The sequence below is a fragment of the Limanda limanda genome, chromosome 14, assembly GCF_963576545.1.
Source record: "Limanda limanda chromosome 14, fLimLim1.1, whole genome shotgun sequence".
Classification (NCBI taxonomy): Eukaryota; Metazoa; Chordata; class Actinopteri; order Pleuronectiformes; family Pleuronectidae; genus Limanda; species Limanda limanda.
This window is the reverse complement of record NC_083649.1, coordinates 1,366,454-1,384,940: the sequence shown is the minus strand read 5'-3', so window position 1 is coordinate 1,384,940 and position 18,487 is coordinate 1,366,454. Positions and strand designations below refer to the sequence as shown.

The 18,487-nt window shown below is 40.5% G+C and overlaps 2 protein-coding genes across 2 annotated transcripts; both read left to right on the top strand.

The window, feature by feature from the left end:
* Positions 1 to 1,735: 1,735 nt before the first annotated feature.
* Positions 1,736 to 2,671, top strand: LOC133019589 (olfactory receptor 8G17-like). Its single transcript, XM_061086121.1, has one exon. The coding sequence runs from the start codon at positions 1,736 to 1,738 to the stop codon at positions 2,669 to 2,671; it is 936 nt and encodes a 311-aa protein (XP_060942104.1).
* Positions 2,672 to 14,997: 12,326 nt separating this feature from the next.
* LOC133019581 (olfactory receptor 8G17-like) lies at positions 14,998 to 15,933 on the top strand. Its single transcript, XM_061086112.1, has one exon. It carries the CDS (start codon positions 14,998 to 15,000, stop codon positions 15,931 to 15,933), a length of 936 nt encoding a protein of 311 aa, XP_060942095.1.
* The last annotated feature ends 2,554 nt before the right edge of the window (positions 15,934 to 18,487 follow it).

Genomic DNA, 18,487 nt, shown 5'->3' with positions numbered 1-18,487 from the left:
TACTAGAGTTCATGAGCATATTGCCTCGTGTGTGTGCTTATTTTATGTGTGTGTGAAGTGAAGTGAGGTCATAGAAAACTGTGAGAAAGGCATGAAAACCTCTAGTCTAATCTGTCCGCTGTGTGTGTGTGAGGGAGTCTCAGAACTAATATAATGAAGTGATTCATGAAGCCAGAGGTTAGACTCCCTTTTTAAGGAGTATGAAACATTCTGAGGTTGAGAAGCAGGAGAAGAACTATGTGTTATGTTTGTGTGTTTACGCTATGTGTATCTGACTACACGTTAAAGTGTGTGTATGTGTGTGAACAGTGGTGTATTGTCAATACTACACTACTGCGGCTAATCGGCTCGTTGCTCCTTTACTAAACACTCATCAAAATCACGACTGTTTGCTGTCCTAGCTCCTAAATGGGGGAGTGAGCTCCCAATTGACTTCCGGACATCTGAAAGTTTACACATCTTCCGCAGAAAACTAAAAACACACCTCTTCCGACTGTACCTTAAATAAAATTTTAAAATTAAAAAAATTTAAAAAAAACTAACCACTTTTGAAACTAACACTTTGGTAACACTAAAATGGCACTTACCAATAGCACTTTGTAGTTTTGCTTTATTTCGAAAAAATTGTACTGTCTTGATTCTTGTTGTTCTGGGTTTGCTCCCTCGGGGTTGAATGCACTTATTGTAAGTCGCTTTGGATAAAAGCGTCAGCTAAATGAAATGTAATTTTGGCAGTACGCGTTTGTTGTAAAGCCTTATTTACCTCCATTGAGAAGATTTTAACAGGATAACACAAAAGTTCAGCCAGTTCCAAGATTTTATAAACCACTTTCTGAGCTGTTGCAAAATAGAGGATTTTTTTGGATATTTTTGCCAATTTCACAGAAAATAATCTGGCATATTAAGAGGACTAATATCTGAATTTTCTGTAATTTGGAGCATGTGACCTTAAGGGGACTTGTGGGCCTTGGTTGAGGCACGCTCTCTATAAGTTTCATTCTAGTTAATAATAATCCATTAATAAAGTATACAACAAATCATCACTTTTTCCCTTAAAAGCATCACTCTGTAACTCTAACTGAGGAACAGCGCCCCCTGCAGCCACACATGGTGAACTGGTCTCTGTGTCTGATGAAGTGAATCAAATCCACCAAACTGTTCAGAATCCTTCATGTTTCACAGTTTCCTGCTGAATCTTGGAGATAGACTCTGGTTGTTATTAACTTCAGAGTGTTTCTAACTGATCTCAGTTCAGCTTCACTCTTCAGCTGCAGCTGCTTGAGACAGGTTGTGACTCTCAGTCAGTTCTTCTCTCAGGAGATGGAACCCACTCACCAGAGTCACAGAGAACAGACGCTCAGGGAGAGAAGGATGAAACTTTCTCTTGTTTACACTCGCACATCAGACTCACTCTCATCAAGCTGCTGCTTTCAGGTAGAAAAGTTTAAACGTGAACTCTGATGTTGTTCAGGTTAATTCCCAGATGATCCGAGTTCCCTGCCCCTGGTTACGACTTCTCGATAAAAGTGAATCCAGCTCCCGGCTTCAGCAGAAGTTGGTTCTCTCTGTGTTTGATAACTTCACAAAAACTGAAGGTGTCGTTCATCTGTTTTAATGTTGTCTCATTTAAATCCTCTTTCATTTCTAATGTTTTTCCTGATTTATCGTCTGCAGTTAAAACTCTGTTTATTTAAACCATGTGAAAACTGATCCTTGAGCTTCTGTTTGCAGGTTGATGGAAAACTTCACGTTGAACAGCGACACCCTGCAGCTGGAGGGGTTACAGGTCACACAGGTTTCTGTCTACCCCGTCTTCTTCTTCTTCTTACTCTCCTACATCCTCATCATCTCAGCAAACATCGGCATCCTGGTGGTGATTTTCATAGATAAGAACCTTCACCAGCCCATGTACCTGCTCTTCTGCAACCTGCCCGTAAATGACATCATGGGAAACTCCATCTTGTTGCCCCGGTTGCTGTCAGACATCCTGCGTCCTCCCTCCTCCCTCCTCATCAGCTACTACGAGTGTGTGCTGCAGGCGTTCTCCACGCACATGTTCGCCACCACCTCTCACACGATACTGATGATCATGGCCTTTGACAGATACGTGGCCATCTGTAATCCTCTGCGTTACGCCGCCATCATGACCAACAACATAGTGGTCAAGCTGACTGTGTCTGCCTGGGGTGTGGCCTTTGTTCTGGTGGGGATTCTGCTGGGTTTGACCATAAGACTGAACCGATGCAGGACAGTGATCACGAATCCTTACTGTGACAACGCCTCGCTGTTCAAACTCTCCTGTGAGAGTGTGTTTATTAATAACATCTACGGCCTCACGTTCAGCGTGGTCCTGCTCTCTTCTTCTATCGGCAGTATAGTTCTCACCTACGCTAAGATCACAGTCGTGTGTGTGACCAGTAAGAGCAAGTCTCTGAACAGTAAGGCCCTGAAGACCTGCAGCACCCACCTGATGTCGTATATGATCATGCTGTGTAGTGGAATGATTGTCATTATTCTGCATCGCTTCCCTCAGTTATCTGACTACAGGAAGCTGTCCGCCATTCTGTTTAACGTCATCCCCGCCAGCTTGAACCCCGTAATCTACGGAGTCCAGTCCAAAGAGATACGAACGTTTCTGTCTAAACTGATTCAGCTCAGAAAAGTCTCATAATTCTCATATAAACACAGTGAAGTTTAAAATACATTATTTAGAGGAAACATGCGTCTTCTCTGTTTTTATGTTTTCATCAGTGAACCTTTTTTTTAAAGTCATAATGAATCAGGAAAATAAATGATTTTAATCAACAAAGTAAATGACATCTTCATTGTTTTACTGAGAAACTGCAGACTTCAGTCTTTATTGAAGTAAAGGTACATGTTACATTACGTTGTACTTATATGACGTATAGACAATACACATCTGAAAACATTGACATTTATTATTATTGCTGTTATAATTATCATTAAGTACCAGCAGTGTGAAAGTGTAATAATAATATTGTCTTCACACTTCGACACAAAACAGGTCAATCTGAGGAGGGCTACTCTAGACAGGGTAAAAAAGGTGCTGTTTTAAATGATCCTTGTGATATTTTGACCAAAATATGTTTTAGACATTTCATTAAGACCCCAATGAACCATATCAACTGCGGTAAAATGGGCTTCTTTTAAGAACAAGCAGTTTGAAAGTGTAATAATAATTAATCATGTTTGTGTCTCCACATCGTCCATCTGATTTATTTCATTCTGATTCTAAAGCAGTAGAAGCGTGTGTGTGTGTGTGTCTGTTTGTGAGTGTGTGTATGTGTGTCTATGTGAGTGTGTGTGTGTGTGTGTGTGTGTGTCTGTTCACTGATTCTGTAGAAACTCTCTTTTTAAATCTTCCTCTTAATGATGCTGAAGTAAAAACCCTTTAATGTGAGGTTGACACCAGGAGGTATAAATACACACATTATTTTCTTCAGTGTCAAAGTTAAAGTACTGATTCCAACTCTTTACCCCATCAAAAAAGTAAAAGTATAAAAGTGTAAAGTTTCCCTCTAAAGATCGTTTCTATTGACTGGATCTGACACTGATTTCCCATTAGTTAATAAAGAATCTTAATAAAAATCGTTGCACTTCAACGTACAACAGGTGAAAGAAAAGATTTGAGACGTAAAGTTCGACTTCAAATCAAATATCAAATCAAATCAGAGTTTATTGTCACATGCACCAATGACAGCTTCATCGGAGCAGTGAAATTCTTGTGACCTGGCAGGCAACATCTACGCAGTAGGCGGGCTTTACAAAATAAAAATGAAAAATAGCATACCATTTAACATAAACCCTATAACCTCTAACCTCTAACATATAACATATAACTGTTGGGAAACATGTTTCTATGAGCCTAAAGGCTCCCCTTTCGGCCTACATGTGTGGTCAAAAATTTGTTTTGTAATTTGTGTTTTTATACTTTATTATTGTTACTTCATTAATGTTGCATAAGTGGATTTTGCCAACCTCAACACTGTCAAGAACTCTATAAACCTTCACTGTTCATTATATAATCTTTAATAGTAAATATTAAGATTTCTAATTGAACTAGATCTAAATGAGACTGCTCTTAATCAATAAATTGGCTATCTTTTCCCTTCTGTGAGGCTGGTGCCCAGAGAGAACTTTAAACAAACTAAAGTTATTATTTAATAGGGATGAGCAAGTACAGCATTATCTGTATCTGTATCTGTTAACCATATGAATTATCCGTATCCGTATCCGTACTCGGAGCGGGCGGGGCCTAACCCGGAAGTGGGTGTGATTTAACCCGGAAGTGGGCTGGTTCAACATAACTTTCTTTTTAACTTTGAAATTTTTTTATGATTTTTTTATTTTATATTTTTTTTAAATTTATTTCCACACCAGGTGTGTGTGTGTGTGTGTGTGTGTGTGAGTGAGATGCCAGGGACGTTCACTGTCTCCCGGGGAAACGAACACTCTGTGTCCCCAGCACAGAAAGACGCGATCCACATTCGTTCACAAGTCACACAGACTGGCCTTGCTATTTTCACCTTACATTAACACTTAAAGTTTAGTGCAGTGTAATTGTTTGCCGTGATAATTAAATGCCAGTGTGATAATAAATGACAATTTCAAACCATACAAACTGTCATGTTGTACTGTATTTAATAGAGGTTTACTTTACTGTAAAGTAAGTGTAAATGTAAAGTGAAAACAACAAAACCAGTCACCATGACCCGTGAACAAATACAATTCACGTCTTTCTATACTAAAAACACAGAGCGTTCACTTCTCCGGGAGACAGTGAACGTCCCTCGCATCTGCAGCGCTCCTCTACTGAGCCAATGCAGGTCTCGTGAAAAATTTTCCAAAGACTCGTACCCGAAGACCCAGTCGGGAAATGAACAAATCATTTCTGCTTCCTTGACTGAGCCTATGGAACAGTCCCGATGCGCAGTGAACCTGAGTGACTGAGAGACAGAGAGCTGTTCTGTGAGTGAGTGAGCAGAGCCGTGTGTGACGGGAGGAGCGCTGTGACGCTGTGTGAGGATTTTCATTCAGTCCGAGCACAGATAATGACTCCGATTACTCGTATAATAATCGTACTCGGCAAAAGTGCTTTATCCGTACCGGATACTCGTTTCAGCCGAGCATCCGGCTCATCTCTATTATTTAATATTAATATTTAAAATATTAATGTTTTAAATTTTATTTTGATAACCAAATTTATTGAACGCCTAAAGGCACACCATCTTATGGTATCACTCCTAACCATTATTGCACAACATATGGTGCCCCGTGTGAGGCATAATACAGTTGGCAAAAATCCATGACTATGCAATTGGCCAACGCCAGAAATAACTGAATTTGGAATTTGCAGTCAAGCTTAAGGTTTGAATAATTCCACTTGTCTGCCACCGGAGCAGACATTCAACTGTATTTACAGACAAGTGCATTGAGGTCAAAATTTAATTTTCTCATAAATTAAATAATTATTAATAACTACAATTTTAAGTCCCCATAGCGTAACACTGAAAGATTGCTATTGTTGCTAATAATTCTAGTTGAATGTTTTTTGTTCAAATTTTAAGAATTTCTTTTAACATTTGAATATCACATATTCAATGTTAACTGGTCAGGCTGCGAAAATTCCTGTAACTGTTAAATGCTTTTTAAATAAGACATATCATGCCACCGACCCTTTGTAACAGAGCTTGTACCTAGCTGCTACTACCTAGCATATCAGCCAAGTTTGATAAGAGAACCTGAGAAAGAGCCACAGTGTGCTTTCAGCCCTGTGAATTTATAGAATCCCTAACTCTTACTGCCTTGCATATCAGTTAGTGTTAATAATAGTTTGGTGAACTGTTTTACCCACCATAGTTTTAGTTAGGCTAGTGTACGATAGAATCCACACTACAAGGTCTGCCATCACAACACAAAAGCCAACCACAAGGCTGTTGATTTATAAACTTAAATCTAATCCTTAAATTTCAGATCCAACAATGGAGAACCCCTGTGTAGAACAATTTGTTTCTTCCCTAGCACCGAGCCTGACCCCTGGCTATCCTAAATACATCAGCAAGCTGAACTTCAATGAGTGCAATAAAGAAATATATTCACTACTGAATGACAGATGTTTTGCACAAACAGCATCAAAGGGCCCATTGTTGAGATGTATGATTCAAAATTTCCACAGGCAAATCAACCTTGCCTGTCAGAGCAAAGCAGCCATGGAACAGGAGGTAAATGCCCTAAGAGTGCAGAAATGCTTTCTCCTCCAGGAGAAAGCAGACTGCTAGTAAGAAAACTCTGCACTATTTGGAAGACCTTCACTCAGCAGAGTCAGATCTATTTTCATACAAGGAGGATTTGTTAAAACTTAGATTAGGAGGCGCGGCCTCACATCAGTTTTTGAACCAAAGTGATTCTGGTTATTCCGATTCAAACTCCTCTGATAGTGTACAGTTAACTCCCTCTTCACTCCCAAGATGGGACAAAATCCCATCCGACCATAAGTCTTTGGGAATTAAGTCACCTTCTGATCCTTCACTGACAGGAAGAGGTAACAGCTTCCTAACTTTCCATCTTTCTGAGTCTGACACTGACATTGATGACACATGTAGTTTATCTTCAAGGACACATTGTGCCTCATACACTTCTCATCCACTGATGAATTACACATTTTTCGGTGCACAACTCTCGAAAGGGGGGACTTCCACATTCTGTTCTGCAATAGGAGTAGATTTGACGTTGGCTAATTATTAATAATCATGAAATATGATTATTAAAATAATGAAAATGATTTATTAAAAATAATTAAAAATGATAAGGCTATCACTTAAGAATTGTAAAATAATTAATTAGAAATGATAAGGTTATCCATTAAGAATAGTTAAATAATTAATGAAAACAATAAAATTATCAATTAAGAATGATACAATCTGTAATTATTACTTATCGTAGCGGGGCACCACCCTGGTTACAGGGACCAACGAGTCAAACTATAAATATCAGTCTCATATGATAAATGTTAAATTAATAATCTCAATAGTTAATATTTACCACAGCCCCGGATGTCCCGGAAGTCCAGTGAATACAACTCGTGGCCTCTCAGGCTTGCTCTGGTGGTTCGATTGGGACACGGAGCTCAGCTGGGCCGATTCCGGAGCGGATTTCTCGTGCTCCTTGACGGGATGAAGCTTCGTCTTCTTCTGCAGGGATGTGCGGCTGCTTGTAGCCGTTGTATATCGTGTGAAAAGAATAGTCCGTGTGGGAAATGTCTAAGCTCGTCCCGCGAGTGAACTTCCCGTTTCGGTCTTTCAAGTTAAAACAGCAAAAGGTCCAATCAAAATAAAACTTCGACTGAGATAAAAGAAAGGAAATGAAATGAATTAAACAAACGTTTGTGGTTGCCAATTGAAGGTCAGAAGTCAAATCTCAGGGAGCGGCTGAACGACAGTGGGGGTCCTCCTGAGGGACATCCGAGATGCTTCCCCCACCAAGAAAAAGCTCCAGGTCGGCTGAAGAATGTGTGGATTTAGAGTAGAAACCGGTAGAACTGGTTTCAGCTTGGTCTTGTAGGCCTCAAGTTTTACGAGCCATTGTGTGGCGGTCAGCACTCAGGAGTCTCCCCCCAACAATTCCAAAATGTTGTAGCACCTCCCCCTCAACCAGAGAGACCTGTAGTAGGTGATGCACACAGCTGGACCTCACAGTGTCCGCGCTGCGAGTTGCTTGAGTTTCTAGCTAAAGATATTGAACAATTTGATCCAGACAACTGTGATAACAACATTGACAATTAACAAGTATTGAATTACTTTAGGGAACTAGATATCAGCTTAAGCGATGTGCCAAATGCAACAGAAAGAGAGAAGGTTAGACTTGTGTTAAAAACCAGCTCTGCAGCTGTTCACAAGTTTATTCAGTCACTTCCTTCCAGTGTCGGCTGTAACTACACAGAGCTCTGTCGAGCACTAGACGAAGAATTCTCTTCTACTCCTGATGAGATAACAGTCATTGTTACAGCATCCCAAATTAAACACTAACGTCGTGAAAATCCCAAGGATTATTTCAAACACTTGAGGCATGTTTATTTTCAAGGAAAGAACACACCAGGCCTAGAAGAAAATCCCACCTTCAAGACCATTTTCTAACGTAATTTACATCCATGTATGCGCACACACGTTGTACTGATGACACAGGAAGGAAAACCTTCAATGCAGCAGATCAGGAAGATGTCACAGGTGGCTTGGGGAACTGTTGTCACTGTCAAGGCTACAGGTAGTGCAACAGAGCCTGTCAGAACGAACACCAAGGTGTCAAATTTATCCGCAGCCTCAAAACTCCCCCCTCACAACAAAGCGAAGGGGGGTAGAGGCAGCGTGGGGACACAGAGCGTATCCGCCATGTTCACCACCTTCCCAGAGATAGTGTTGAGATATCTATGTTTTGTTCTTTATCTTATGTCTATATTTTACCTATATCCTGTGAATAAATATTAGCTGTATAGTTTATAGAATCAATAATATTACAACAGTTTCTTTTAATTGGAATGATGTATATCTTTTTGACTCAGACGCAGGGTCAGACACAGAGCACAAACACAGAAAATTCAACGAAACAGGAATCAAACATAGCAACCAACTGGTAACCATGCACATGAGAGAGGACGTGCCAGAATTAATACAATGAAGTACTTCACATGAAATATTGTGAGAAAAAGATATGAAAACCTCCTCTAAGTCTAATCTGCTGTGGCAGACTCCCTGTTTGGTAAGGGCACAGTAGTGGGACACCTGGTGGTTTGGATTTTCTCTGACAAGTGATATGCTTGCAAAAAACTGCACTTTGAGGAGACAGTATACATCTGGCCAATTGCTGAGTTCCCTCAAGGAAAGAACCGCCTCTGTGTTGCACCCTGTGTCTTGATAAATACTGTGGACTTAGGATGAGTGTGCGCGCTTCTTCTGGACATGATCCAGAGAACCTGGTGACGTGTCCGGCAGAACCACAGAGACTCTCTGTAAGTATTGTTCTTATACAATAAACTTATTACTGTGAAACTTTTGAACATGGAACTTGTCTAAATTATTAACCTTTCCCATTTGAACCTCGAATCTACAAACACGCTGTTCGGTCCGGATGGGACCGGGCTCAACAATAGGCATTCCCACAGTAGAAGCTGCAAGAAGCTGTACTCTGACATTCTGGCCCAGACAAATTACCACTACTCAGAAGATGACGACAGGATCTCTGAGTACAGTTCACAATATGGTTATGACCGAGCACAGAGTGACAGCGCCTCTGAAGTCCACTTAGAGTCTGGCTCCGCAGAGCGTTACAGCCCGAAGCCACGACACAGGCGATCCAGAGCTCGACCCTCACGGTTTAACCAACACAGTTAAACACCGAACTGACAGTCAGTATAAAGTTTCATGCAGTTAATAGGAAAACTGTTTTGGGGCGGTGTGGCCTAGGGGGTAGAGTGGGTGCTCTCCAACAAGAAGGTTGCCGGTTCAATCCCCACTCTTCCCCATCTGCATGCCGAAGTGTCATTGGCAAGATACTGAACCCCTAAATGGCCCCTCAGAAATGTTGAGTGTACTAAAAATGTAAGTCGCTTTGGACAAAAGCGTCAGCTAAATGTAATGTTAACAACAGCAGCAAACTCAAAAACCTAAATTCTGATTAAACTTACATACCACTGCCAACTTTGTAAATATGTTTGGATCAACTACTTTAATTCCATAATAATGGAGTCCATACCACACAGGTTATGACATTAGCATATTGTTACAGAAACAATGATACAGTCATTTGAATTTTGAGATTTTTGAAAGTAAGGACATCCTTCTGCAGGAAAACCTGAGAAGTTTAAAATTGTTAAATATAACAGATGCGACTGAGTACTACATTGAGTAAGATCCAATGAGTGAACAAAACGCTTGGACATTTCAAAAATTACATTATGATTGTACGCGCCTCTCTCTACATCTTATCTTACAATTTACAAATGTCACGTTTTCTGTTTTCTCCTTCAACCTAGTGAAGAGCACAGGTTATTCATATTGTACTGTTATTGTAACTCTGAATTATATGTCTAATTTGAATCTTGCTTAGCTAACTACATAGTATATACAAATGCCCAGATGTTACAGTCCACATGAACTGACAATTGACTTTTCCGGCTTTGCATGTTTTTATGAAACTAAAGGCTCCCCTTTCGACCTACATTTGTGGTCTAAAATCTGAAAGCACATGGCCGCATGTGCTGAACCGAGCATCCCAAACTCAGTCTCCCAGGGTGCAACGAGTTCTCTTTGTTCTGAGAAGGTCAAAGAACTCAGTCTCCCAGGAAGCAACAGGTTCCTTTTGTTTCCGCAAAGTCACGCATAAGTGTGAAAAGCCGGGCCTATATAAGACCAAGGTCTCCCCCAATTCTCTTTCTTCTCCACCGACACCAATGAGGCAGACGGCCGCCCTTCTCTCCTGCAACGCCAAGGAGAGGGCCGGGCTGCTCAAGCAACTCTTCTCTTCCCACGCAACAACCAGAGGTCAGAGGTGCAGATTCCAACTCATCTCTTCAAGGAAACCTCCACGCATCTCAAGCTTTTTCCGAACTCCTAGTAGAGACTCAATGTCCTGCAGGTAAGAACTAAGATTCAATAAGCAACTGAACTGCACAGCTCAACAGCACCGCGAAGACTTCAACCTTCCGACCAAACCGGTGACGTCACAGGACTGCAACTGCACAGCAACTTTCTCCCTTGCTAAGGACTGGTAACATACTGGGCTTAATAATGATACTAGACTAAGCAAGACTGTTTATTTGATTCTGTGTGGGGTTTATAAGTTTGATACGTGTTGTGTTATTGTAGTTACAAGCTAAATGAAAGTTAATGTGAGTTACGCTCTGCACAGACTCCTCCATTATCTGATTAGCATTTACACGGACACACATATCTCTACACCTACTTAACTACGTCCCCACTCCAGAAGGAGGGGGGGGGGAGCTGTTATCTTAGGGGCCATCTTAAAAGCCCACAGGAAGGTGTGACTTTCTTTGTTAGACACCATTTTGAGAGCCCCCCATTTACACACACACTCACATACACATCTTTGTTAGTTAGTACGTTTTGTTAGTAATTTGTGTTTTTATACTTTATAATGTTCATAATAAATGTTTTCTTTCAAAAATGTCCCTTCATTAATGTGGCATAAGTGAATTTTGCCAACCTCTACACTGTCAAGAACTCTATAAACCTTCACTGTTCATTATATAATCTTTAATAGTAAATATTGAGATTTCTTATTGAACTAGATCTAAATGAGACTGATCTTAATCAATAAATTGGCTATCTTTTCCCTTCTGTGAAGGGTGGTTCCCAGAGAGAACTTTAAATTAATATTAATATTTTAATGTTTTATATTTTATTTTGATACCCAAATTTATTGAATGCCCAAAGGCACACCATCTTATGGTATCACTCCTAACCAGGAGTGGGGAATATTAAATTAAATAATATGAATATATGTGTAGTAAGTGTATTTGTATGGGTGGTGGAGCAGAATGTACATGGTAACTGTTCAGAGTGTCAGTGCGGCTGATTCAAAAGCCTTGCGGCCTGGGGGAAGAAGCTGTTTGAGAGTCTGGTGGTCCGTGCTCGGATGCTCCGGTAGCGTCTGCCAGACGGCAGCAGTGTGAGAAGTCCACAGCCTGGGTGGCTGTGGTCCTTGATGATCTTCCGTGCTTTTCTCAGGCATCTTGTGTTGTAGATGCCTTGCACGGAAGGGAGATGGCAGCCGATGATCCGCTTCGCTGTCTTCACCAGCCTCTGCAGGGCCTTGCGATCAGCAGCAGAGCAGCCTGAGAGGATGCTCTCGATGGTGCACCTGTAAAAGTTTGTCAGTGTTTTTGCAGCCATGCCAAACTTCTTTAGTCTCCTCAGAAAGTAAAGAGTTTTGTGCAGTTTTCACTGCCGAGTCCGCTTGTTTGGACCAGGTATGTCATCCGTGATGAACACTCCGAGGAATTTGAACTTGGAAACTCTTTCCACCACAGCTCCATCGATATGTATGGGATCATGACCCCCCCTCTGCAGCTTCCTGAAGTCCATGATCATGTCCTTGGTCTTGCAGACGTTGAGAAACAGGTTGTTCTCTTGTCACCATGTTGCCAAGCCCCTGACCTCATCTCTACCGGCAGTCTCATCGTTGTTAGAGATGAGGCCCAGGATGGTACTGCATCTGCAAATTTGAGGATGATGTTGGAACTATGTATTGCCACACAGTCCTGTGTGTACAGGGAGTACAGGAGGGGCAGCCCTGAGGGGCCGCGGTACCCAGGGTCAGTGAGGCGGATGTGTGGTTGCCCATTCTCACCACCTGGGGTCTGCTCGTCAGGAAGTCCAAGATCCAGCTAACGGAGGTGTCCCATAACGATCGGTTTTATCAAGCGTATCACCCTTGAGCTAATTAGCCTGTTAGCAGCTGCTACTTAGCCAGAGCCCTCCTGATCAACATGATGTGATTAGCATCCGTCGTGTACTTGACCCAGTGACTGGAGTTAGCTGGATGCTAATGAGAGCTGGAGAGGACCAGACACGAAGGCTGAGAAATGGATGAATTAGACACAGACAACATATCTGACGTTTCCATGACAACAGGCATGAAGAGACATGCTCAGATTCAATCATATTGAATAAATGAATCTGATCAGTCGTCAGCTTTATAATCATCAGGAGCAGAAACACGACTGACTGAGTTAAAAAGAGGACAAGCGGACACAGATGAATGTCTCCTCGTCTCCTCACCCCCTTCCCCCGTGTCCTTGTCTCTTCATCCTCATTTGCTTGTCCTTTATTAAAATTTCTTGTTTCCCTTTCTCCACGTCTTTGTCATTGTGTCCTCATCTCCTTCACCATTTCTCCTCATGTCGTTGTCTCCTTCTTTGAGTCCTCGTGTCCTCAGACTCAGACCAAACTGCAGCTGCTGAACCAGATGTTTTGTCGACAGTCGTGTGTTTAATCTTCTGAAATGGAAACTCTTGAAACACTCTACAGTCATCGGAGCGACTCACTCATGTTGATGTTCCTCCACTTTTTATAATGCAAAGTTTATTTTATGTCTATTTTTGTCTCTTTCCTCCAACAGTTACCGTGTTTATACACGTTGACTCTGAAGTTTATATGACATTTAATCTCTGTTCATTAAACACATTCAGAGAAAAGTGGGGAACTGAAGCTTGGAACCGGCTGCACACGTATTCTCATGACTTCACGTTCTCAGTGGGGATCAGAGCAGATTAAATACAAACCTCTCACAGCTCCTGATTCGCTGAGTAAGAACAATTTGAAAAACGCTACAGAAGGCCTGCTATTTTGCATTTAGTGCATATTCCACATTTTAACTTTGAGGTACTTGTAGCTCGGCTTACATCAGATCAACTTCAAATGGAGATGAGTGTCATCTCAACAAGGCGGAGATACACTTTTTAAAAGATTAAAAGATCGATTTTTCGTCGCACGGTGTGACCGTGGCGTGGCGTCAAAGTTTGACGACACGCCATTAAGACATGATGTTCTGTATCGCTGACATACATGTACCATGAATCCTTTGATTTTGAGCGGCAAACAAACAACTCCACTCCTGCAGTGACAGTGTCAGTGATCAAAGATCGAAGGAATCTTGATGTCTTGCAAAGGTTACGTCTCTCTCTCTCTCTCTCTCAGAATTGGGACATTTCCTCAAACCGTGTAAACATTGAGGTACGGCACTCCACTCTGCATTGTCCTATAACCACCAAAATGATGTCTCATGATCAGACTCCAAACCTGAACAGCTCTATGTGTCAATATATCCTCAGTAATTATTTTTCTTTTTCATGCAAAATGCATGCAACGCTTCAAAATGCATGTGCTCGGGCCCCAGTGCTGCTTTGCAGTCCTAGGAATGTTAGAAATTGTATGTTATAGTTTTTACTTTCCAGTTACAGATTAGTTTCTTATGGCAGTACGCGTTTGTTGTAAAGCCTTATTTACCTCCATTGAGAAGATTATGTTTTCTTCGCCTGTCAGTTTTTGTTGTCAACAGGATAACACAAAACTGCTAAACTGGTTGAAGGATGAGACTTTTTACTCTTAAGAGCCAGTTCCAAGATTTTCTAAACCACTTTCTTCGCTGTCGCAAAATAGGGGATTTTTTTGGATATTTTTGCCAATTTCACAGAAAATTCATGGATCTTGGAGTAAATAATCTGGCATATTAAGAGGACTGATATCTGAGTTTTCTGTAATTTGGAGCATTTGACCTTAAGGGGAGTTGTGGGCCTTGGTTGGGGAACGCTCTCTATAAGTTTCATTCTAGTTAATAATAATTCATTAATAAAACTCTAACTGATAAACAGCGCCCCCTGCAGCCACACATGGTGAACTGGTCTCTGTGTCTTATGATGTGAATCAAATCCACCAAACTGTTCAGAATCCTTCATGTTTCACAGTTTCCTGCTGAATATTGGAGATAAACTCTGGTTGTTATTAACTTCAGAGTGTTTCTAACTGATCTCAGTTCAGCTTCACTCTTCAGCTGCAGCTGGTTGAGACAGGTTGAGACTCTCAGTCAGTTCTTCTCTCAGGAGATGGAACCCACTCACCAGAGTCACAGAGAACAGACGCTCAGGGAGAGAAGGAGGAAACTTTCTCTTCTTCACACTCACACATCAGACTCACTCTCATCAAGCTGCTGCTTTCAGGTAGAAAAGTTTAAACGTGAACTCTGATGTTGTTCAGGTTAATTCCCAGATGATCCGAGTTCCCTGCCCTTGGTTACGACTTCTCTATAAAAGTGAATCCAGCTCCCGGCTTCAGCAGAAGTTGGTTCTCTCGGTGTTTGACAACTTCACAGAAACTGAAGGTGTCGTTCATCTGTTTTAATGTTGTCTCATTTAAATCCTCTTTCATTTCTAATGTTTTTGATCCGTGAGCTTCTGTTTGCAGGTTGATGGAAAACTTCACGTGGAACAGCGACACCGTGCAGGTGGAGGGGTTAAAGGTCACACAGGTTTCTGTCTACCCTGTCTTCTTCTTCTTCTTACTCTCCTACATCCTCATCATCTCAGCAAACATCGGCATCCTGGTGGTGATTTTCATAGATAAGAATCTTCACCAGCCCATGTACCTGCTCTTCTGTAACATGCCCATCAATGACATCATCGGAAGCACTAATATTATGCCCCGGTTGCTGTCAGACATCCTGCGTCCTCCCTCCGAGCGCCTCATCAGCTACTACGAGTGTGTGCTGCAGGCGTTCACCTCTCACATGTTCGGCACCGCCGCTTACACGATACTGATGATCATGGCCTTTGACAGATACGTGGCCATCTGTAATCCTCTGCGTTACGCCGCCATCATGACCAACAACATAGTGGCCATGCTGACCATGTCTGCCTGGGGCACGGCCTTTGTTCTGGTGGGGATTCTGCTGGGTTTGACCATAAGACTGAACCGATGCAGGACAGTGATCACAAATCCTTACTGTGACAACCCCTCCATTTTCAAACTCTCCTGTGAGAGTGTGTTTATTAATAACATCTACGGCCTCACGTTCACCGTGGTCCTGCTCACAGCTTCTATCGGCAGCATAGTTCTCACCTACGGTAAGATCACAGCCGTGTGTGTGACCAGTAAGAGCAAGTCTCTGAACAGTAAGGCCCTGAAGACCTGCAGCACCCACCTGATGTCGTATATGATCATGTTCTTTTGTGGAATGCTTATCGTTATTCTGCATCGCTTCCCTCAGTTATCTGACTACAGGAAGCTGTCCGCCATTCTGTTTCACGTCATCCCCGGCAGCTTGAACCCCGTAATCTACGGAGTCCAGTCCAAAGAGATACGAACGTTTCTGTCTAAACTGATTCAGCCCAGAAAAGTCTCATAATTCTCATATAAACACAGTGAAGTTTAGAATATATTATTTAGAGGAAACATGCGTCTTCTCTGTTTTTATGTTTTCATCAGTGAACCTTTTTTTTAAAGTCATAATGAATCAGGAAATAAATGATTTTAATCAACAAAGTAAATGACATTTTCATTGTTTTACTGAGAAACTGCAGATTCAGTCTTTATTGAATTAAATGTGTCAAAAGGTACATGTTACGTTACGTTGTACTCATATGATGTATAGAAAATACACATCTGAAAACATTGACATTTATTATTATTACTGTTATAATTATCATTAAGTACCAGCAGTGTGTAAGTGTTATAATAATATTGTCTTCACACTTTGACTCTTATTAAACTTCTAATCATGTTTGTGTCTCCACATCGTCCATCTGATTTATTTCATTCTGATTCTAAAGCAGCAGCTCGTGATCGTAGAAGCATGTGTGTGTGTGTGTGTGTGTGTGTGTGTGTGTGTGTGTGTGTGTGTGTGTGTGTGTGTGTGTGTGTTTTTGAGTGTGTATGTGTGTGTGTGTGTGACTGCTCACTGATCCTGTAGAAACTGAAACTCTGTTTTTAAATCTTCTTCTTAATGATGCTGAAGTAAAAACACTTTAATGTGAGGCTAACACCAGGAGGTATAAGTACACACATTATTTTCTTCAGTACTTGTTGTTATTTATCTTAATTTTCTGAGCATTTAACTTCATCAACATAACAAAACATTGATCAATATGTAAAAATACCTAAAATGTCGTCATAATCTTATAAAGCAACAACTTTATTCAGCAGTTTCACTTGATTACAACAAGAAGCTTTTTCTTTTTACATCAATGATAACGTCTCTTCGTCAGTCTTCTACATTTTTAATGTAAAAGTAAAGTGAAGCAATAAACAGCTGCGATGCATCATTTCAAGGGAAACTTTCAACTTAAAAACAGTCAATGATTGTTAATCGTCTCCGAACCATCAGTTAATGTTCCTCGTCCTTGAATGAACACTGTCGTGAACCTGAACACTCGGTTGGTCACTGAGCGTCGTCTCCTCCAATCACAGCTGTAATTCCAGGAATGTGAAATTTAAAGGGACACGTTGCCATTTTTATCTCTAAGCTTCATAACTCACTCATAACTCTTATTCTGCTGTTTTTAGAGACTGCGGCTGAGGAACAGAGACGTGTAAAGATAAATCACAACCCCGAAATAATCCCCGTCCACCAGAGAGGGAGCCACTCCTTCTATGGAAGCTGGTCTCTGCACAGAGGTCAAAGGTCAGAGCGGAAAATCAGAAGCCTCAGAGAGACACTTATCATCTTTATATACAGTCACTGATCATCTTTATATACAGTCACTTATCATCTTTATATACAGTCACTTATCATCTTTATATACAGTCACTGATCCTCTTTATATACAGTCACTTATCATCTTTATATACAGTCACTGATCATCTTTATATACAGTCACTGATCATCTTTATATACAGTCACTTATCTTTATATACAGTCACTGATCATCTTTATATACAGTCACTTATCATCTTTATATACAGTCACTGATCATCTTTATATACAGTCACTGATCATCTTTATATACAGTCACTTATCATCTTTATATACAGTCACTTATCATCTTTATATACAGTCACTGATCATCTTTATATACAGTCACTGATCATCTTTATATACAGTCACTTTTCGTCTTTATATACAGTCACTGATCATCTTTATATACAGTCACTGATCATCTTTATATACAGTCACTGATCATCTTTATATACAGTCACTGATCATCTTTATATACAGTCACTTTTCGTCTTTATATACAGTCACTGATCATCTTTATATACAGTCACTGATCATCTTTATATACAGTCACTGATCCTCTTTATATACAGTCACTGATCCTCTTTATATACAGTCACTTATCATCTTTATATACAGTCACTGATCATCTTAATATACAGTCACTGATCATCTTTATATACAGTCACTTATCGTCTTTATATACAGTCACTTATCATCTTTATATACAGTCACTGATCATCTTTATATACAGTCACTTATCATCTTTATATACAGTCACTGATCATCTTTATATACAGTCACTTATCATCTTTATATACAGACACTGATCATCTTTATATACAGTCACTGATCATCTTTATATACAGTCACTTATCATCTTTATATACAGTCACTTATCATCTTTATATACAGTCACTTATCATCTTTATATACAGTCACTGATCATCTTTATATACAGTCACTGATCATCTTTATATACAGTCACTGATCATCTTTATATACAGTCACTGTTCATCTTTATATACAGTCACTGATCATCTTTATATACAGTCACTGATCATCTTTATATACAGTCACTGATCATCTTTATATACAGTCACTTATCATCTTTATATACAGTCACTGATCATCTTTATATACAGTCACTGATCATCTTTATATACAGTCACTGATCATCTTTATACACAGTCACTGATCATCTTTATATACAGTCACTTATCATCTTTATATACAGTCACTTATC

What these genes read in the sequence shown, in the direction of transcription:
- LOC133019581 (XM_061086112.1), top strand. Translation starts at nt 14,998, where the DNA reads ATGGAAAACTTCACGTGGAACAGCGACACCGTGCAGGTGGAGGGGTTA.
- LOC133019589 (XM_061086121.1), top strand. Translation starts at nt 1,736, where the DNA reads ATGGAAAACTTCACGTTGAACAGCGACACCCTGCAGCTGGAGGGGTTA.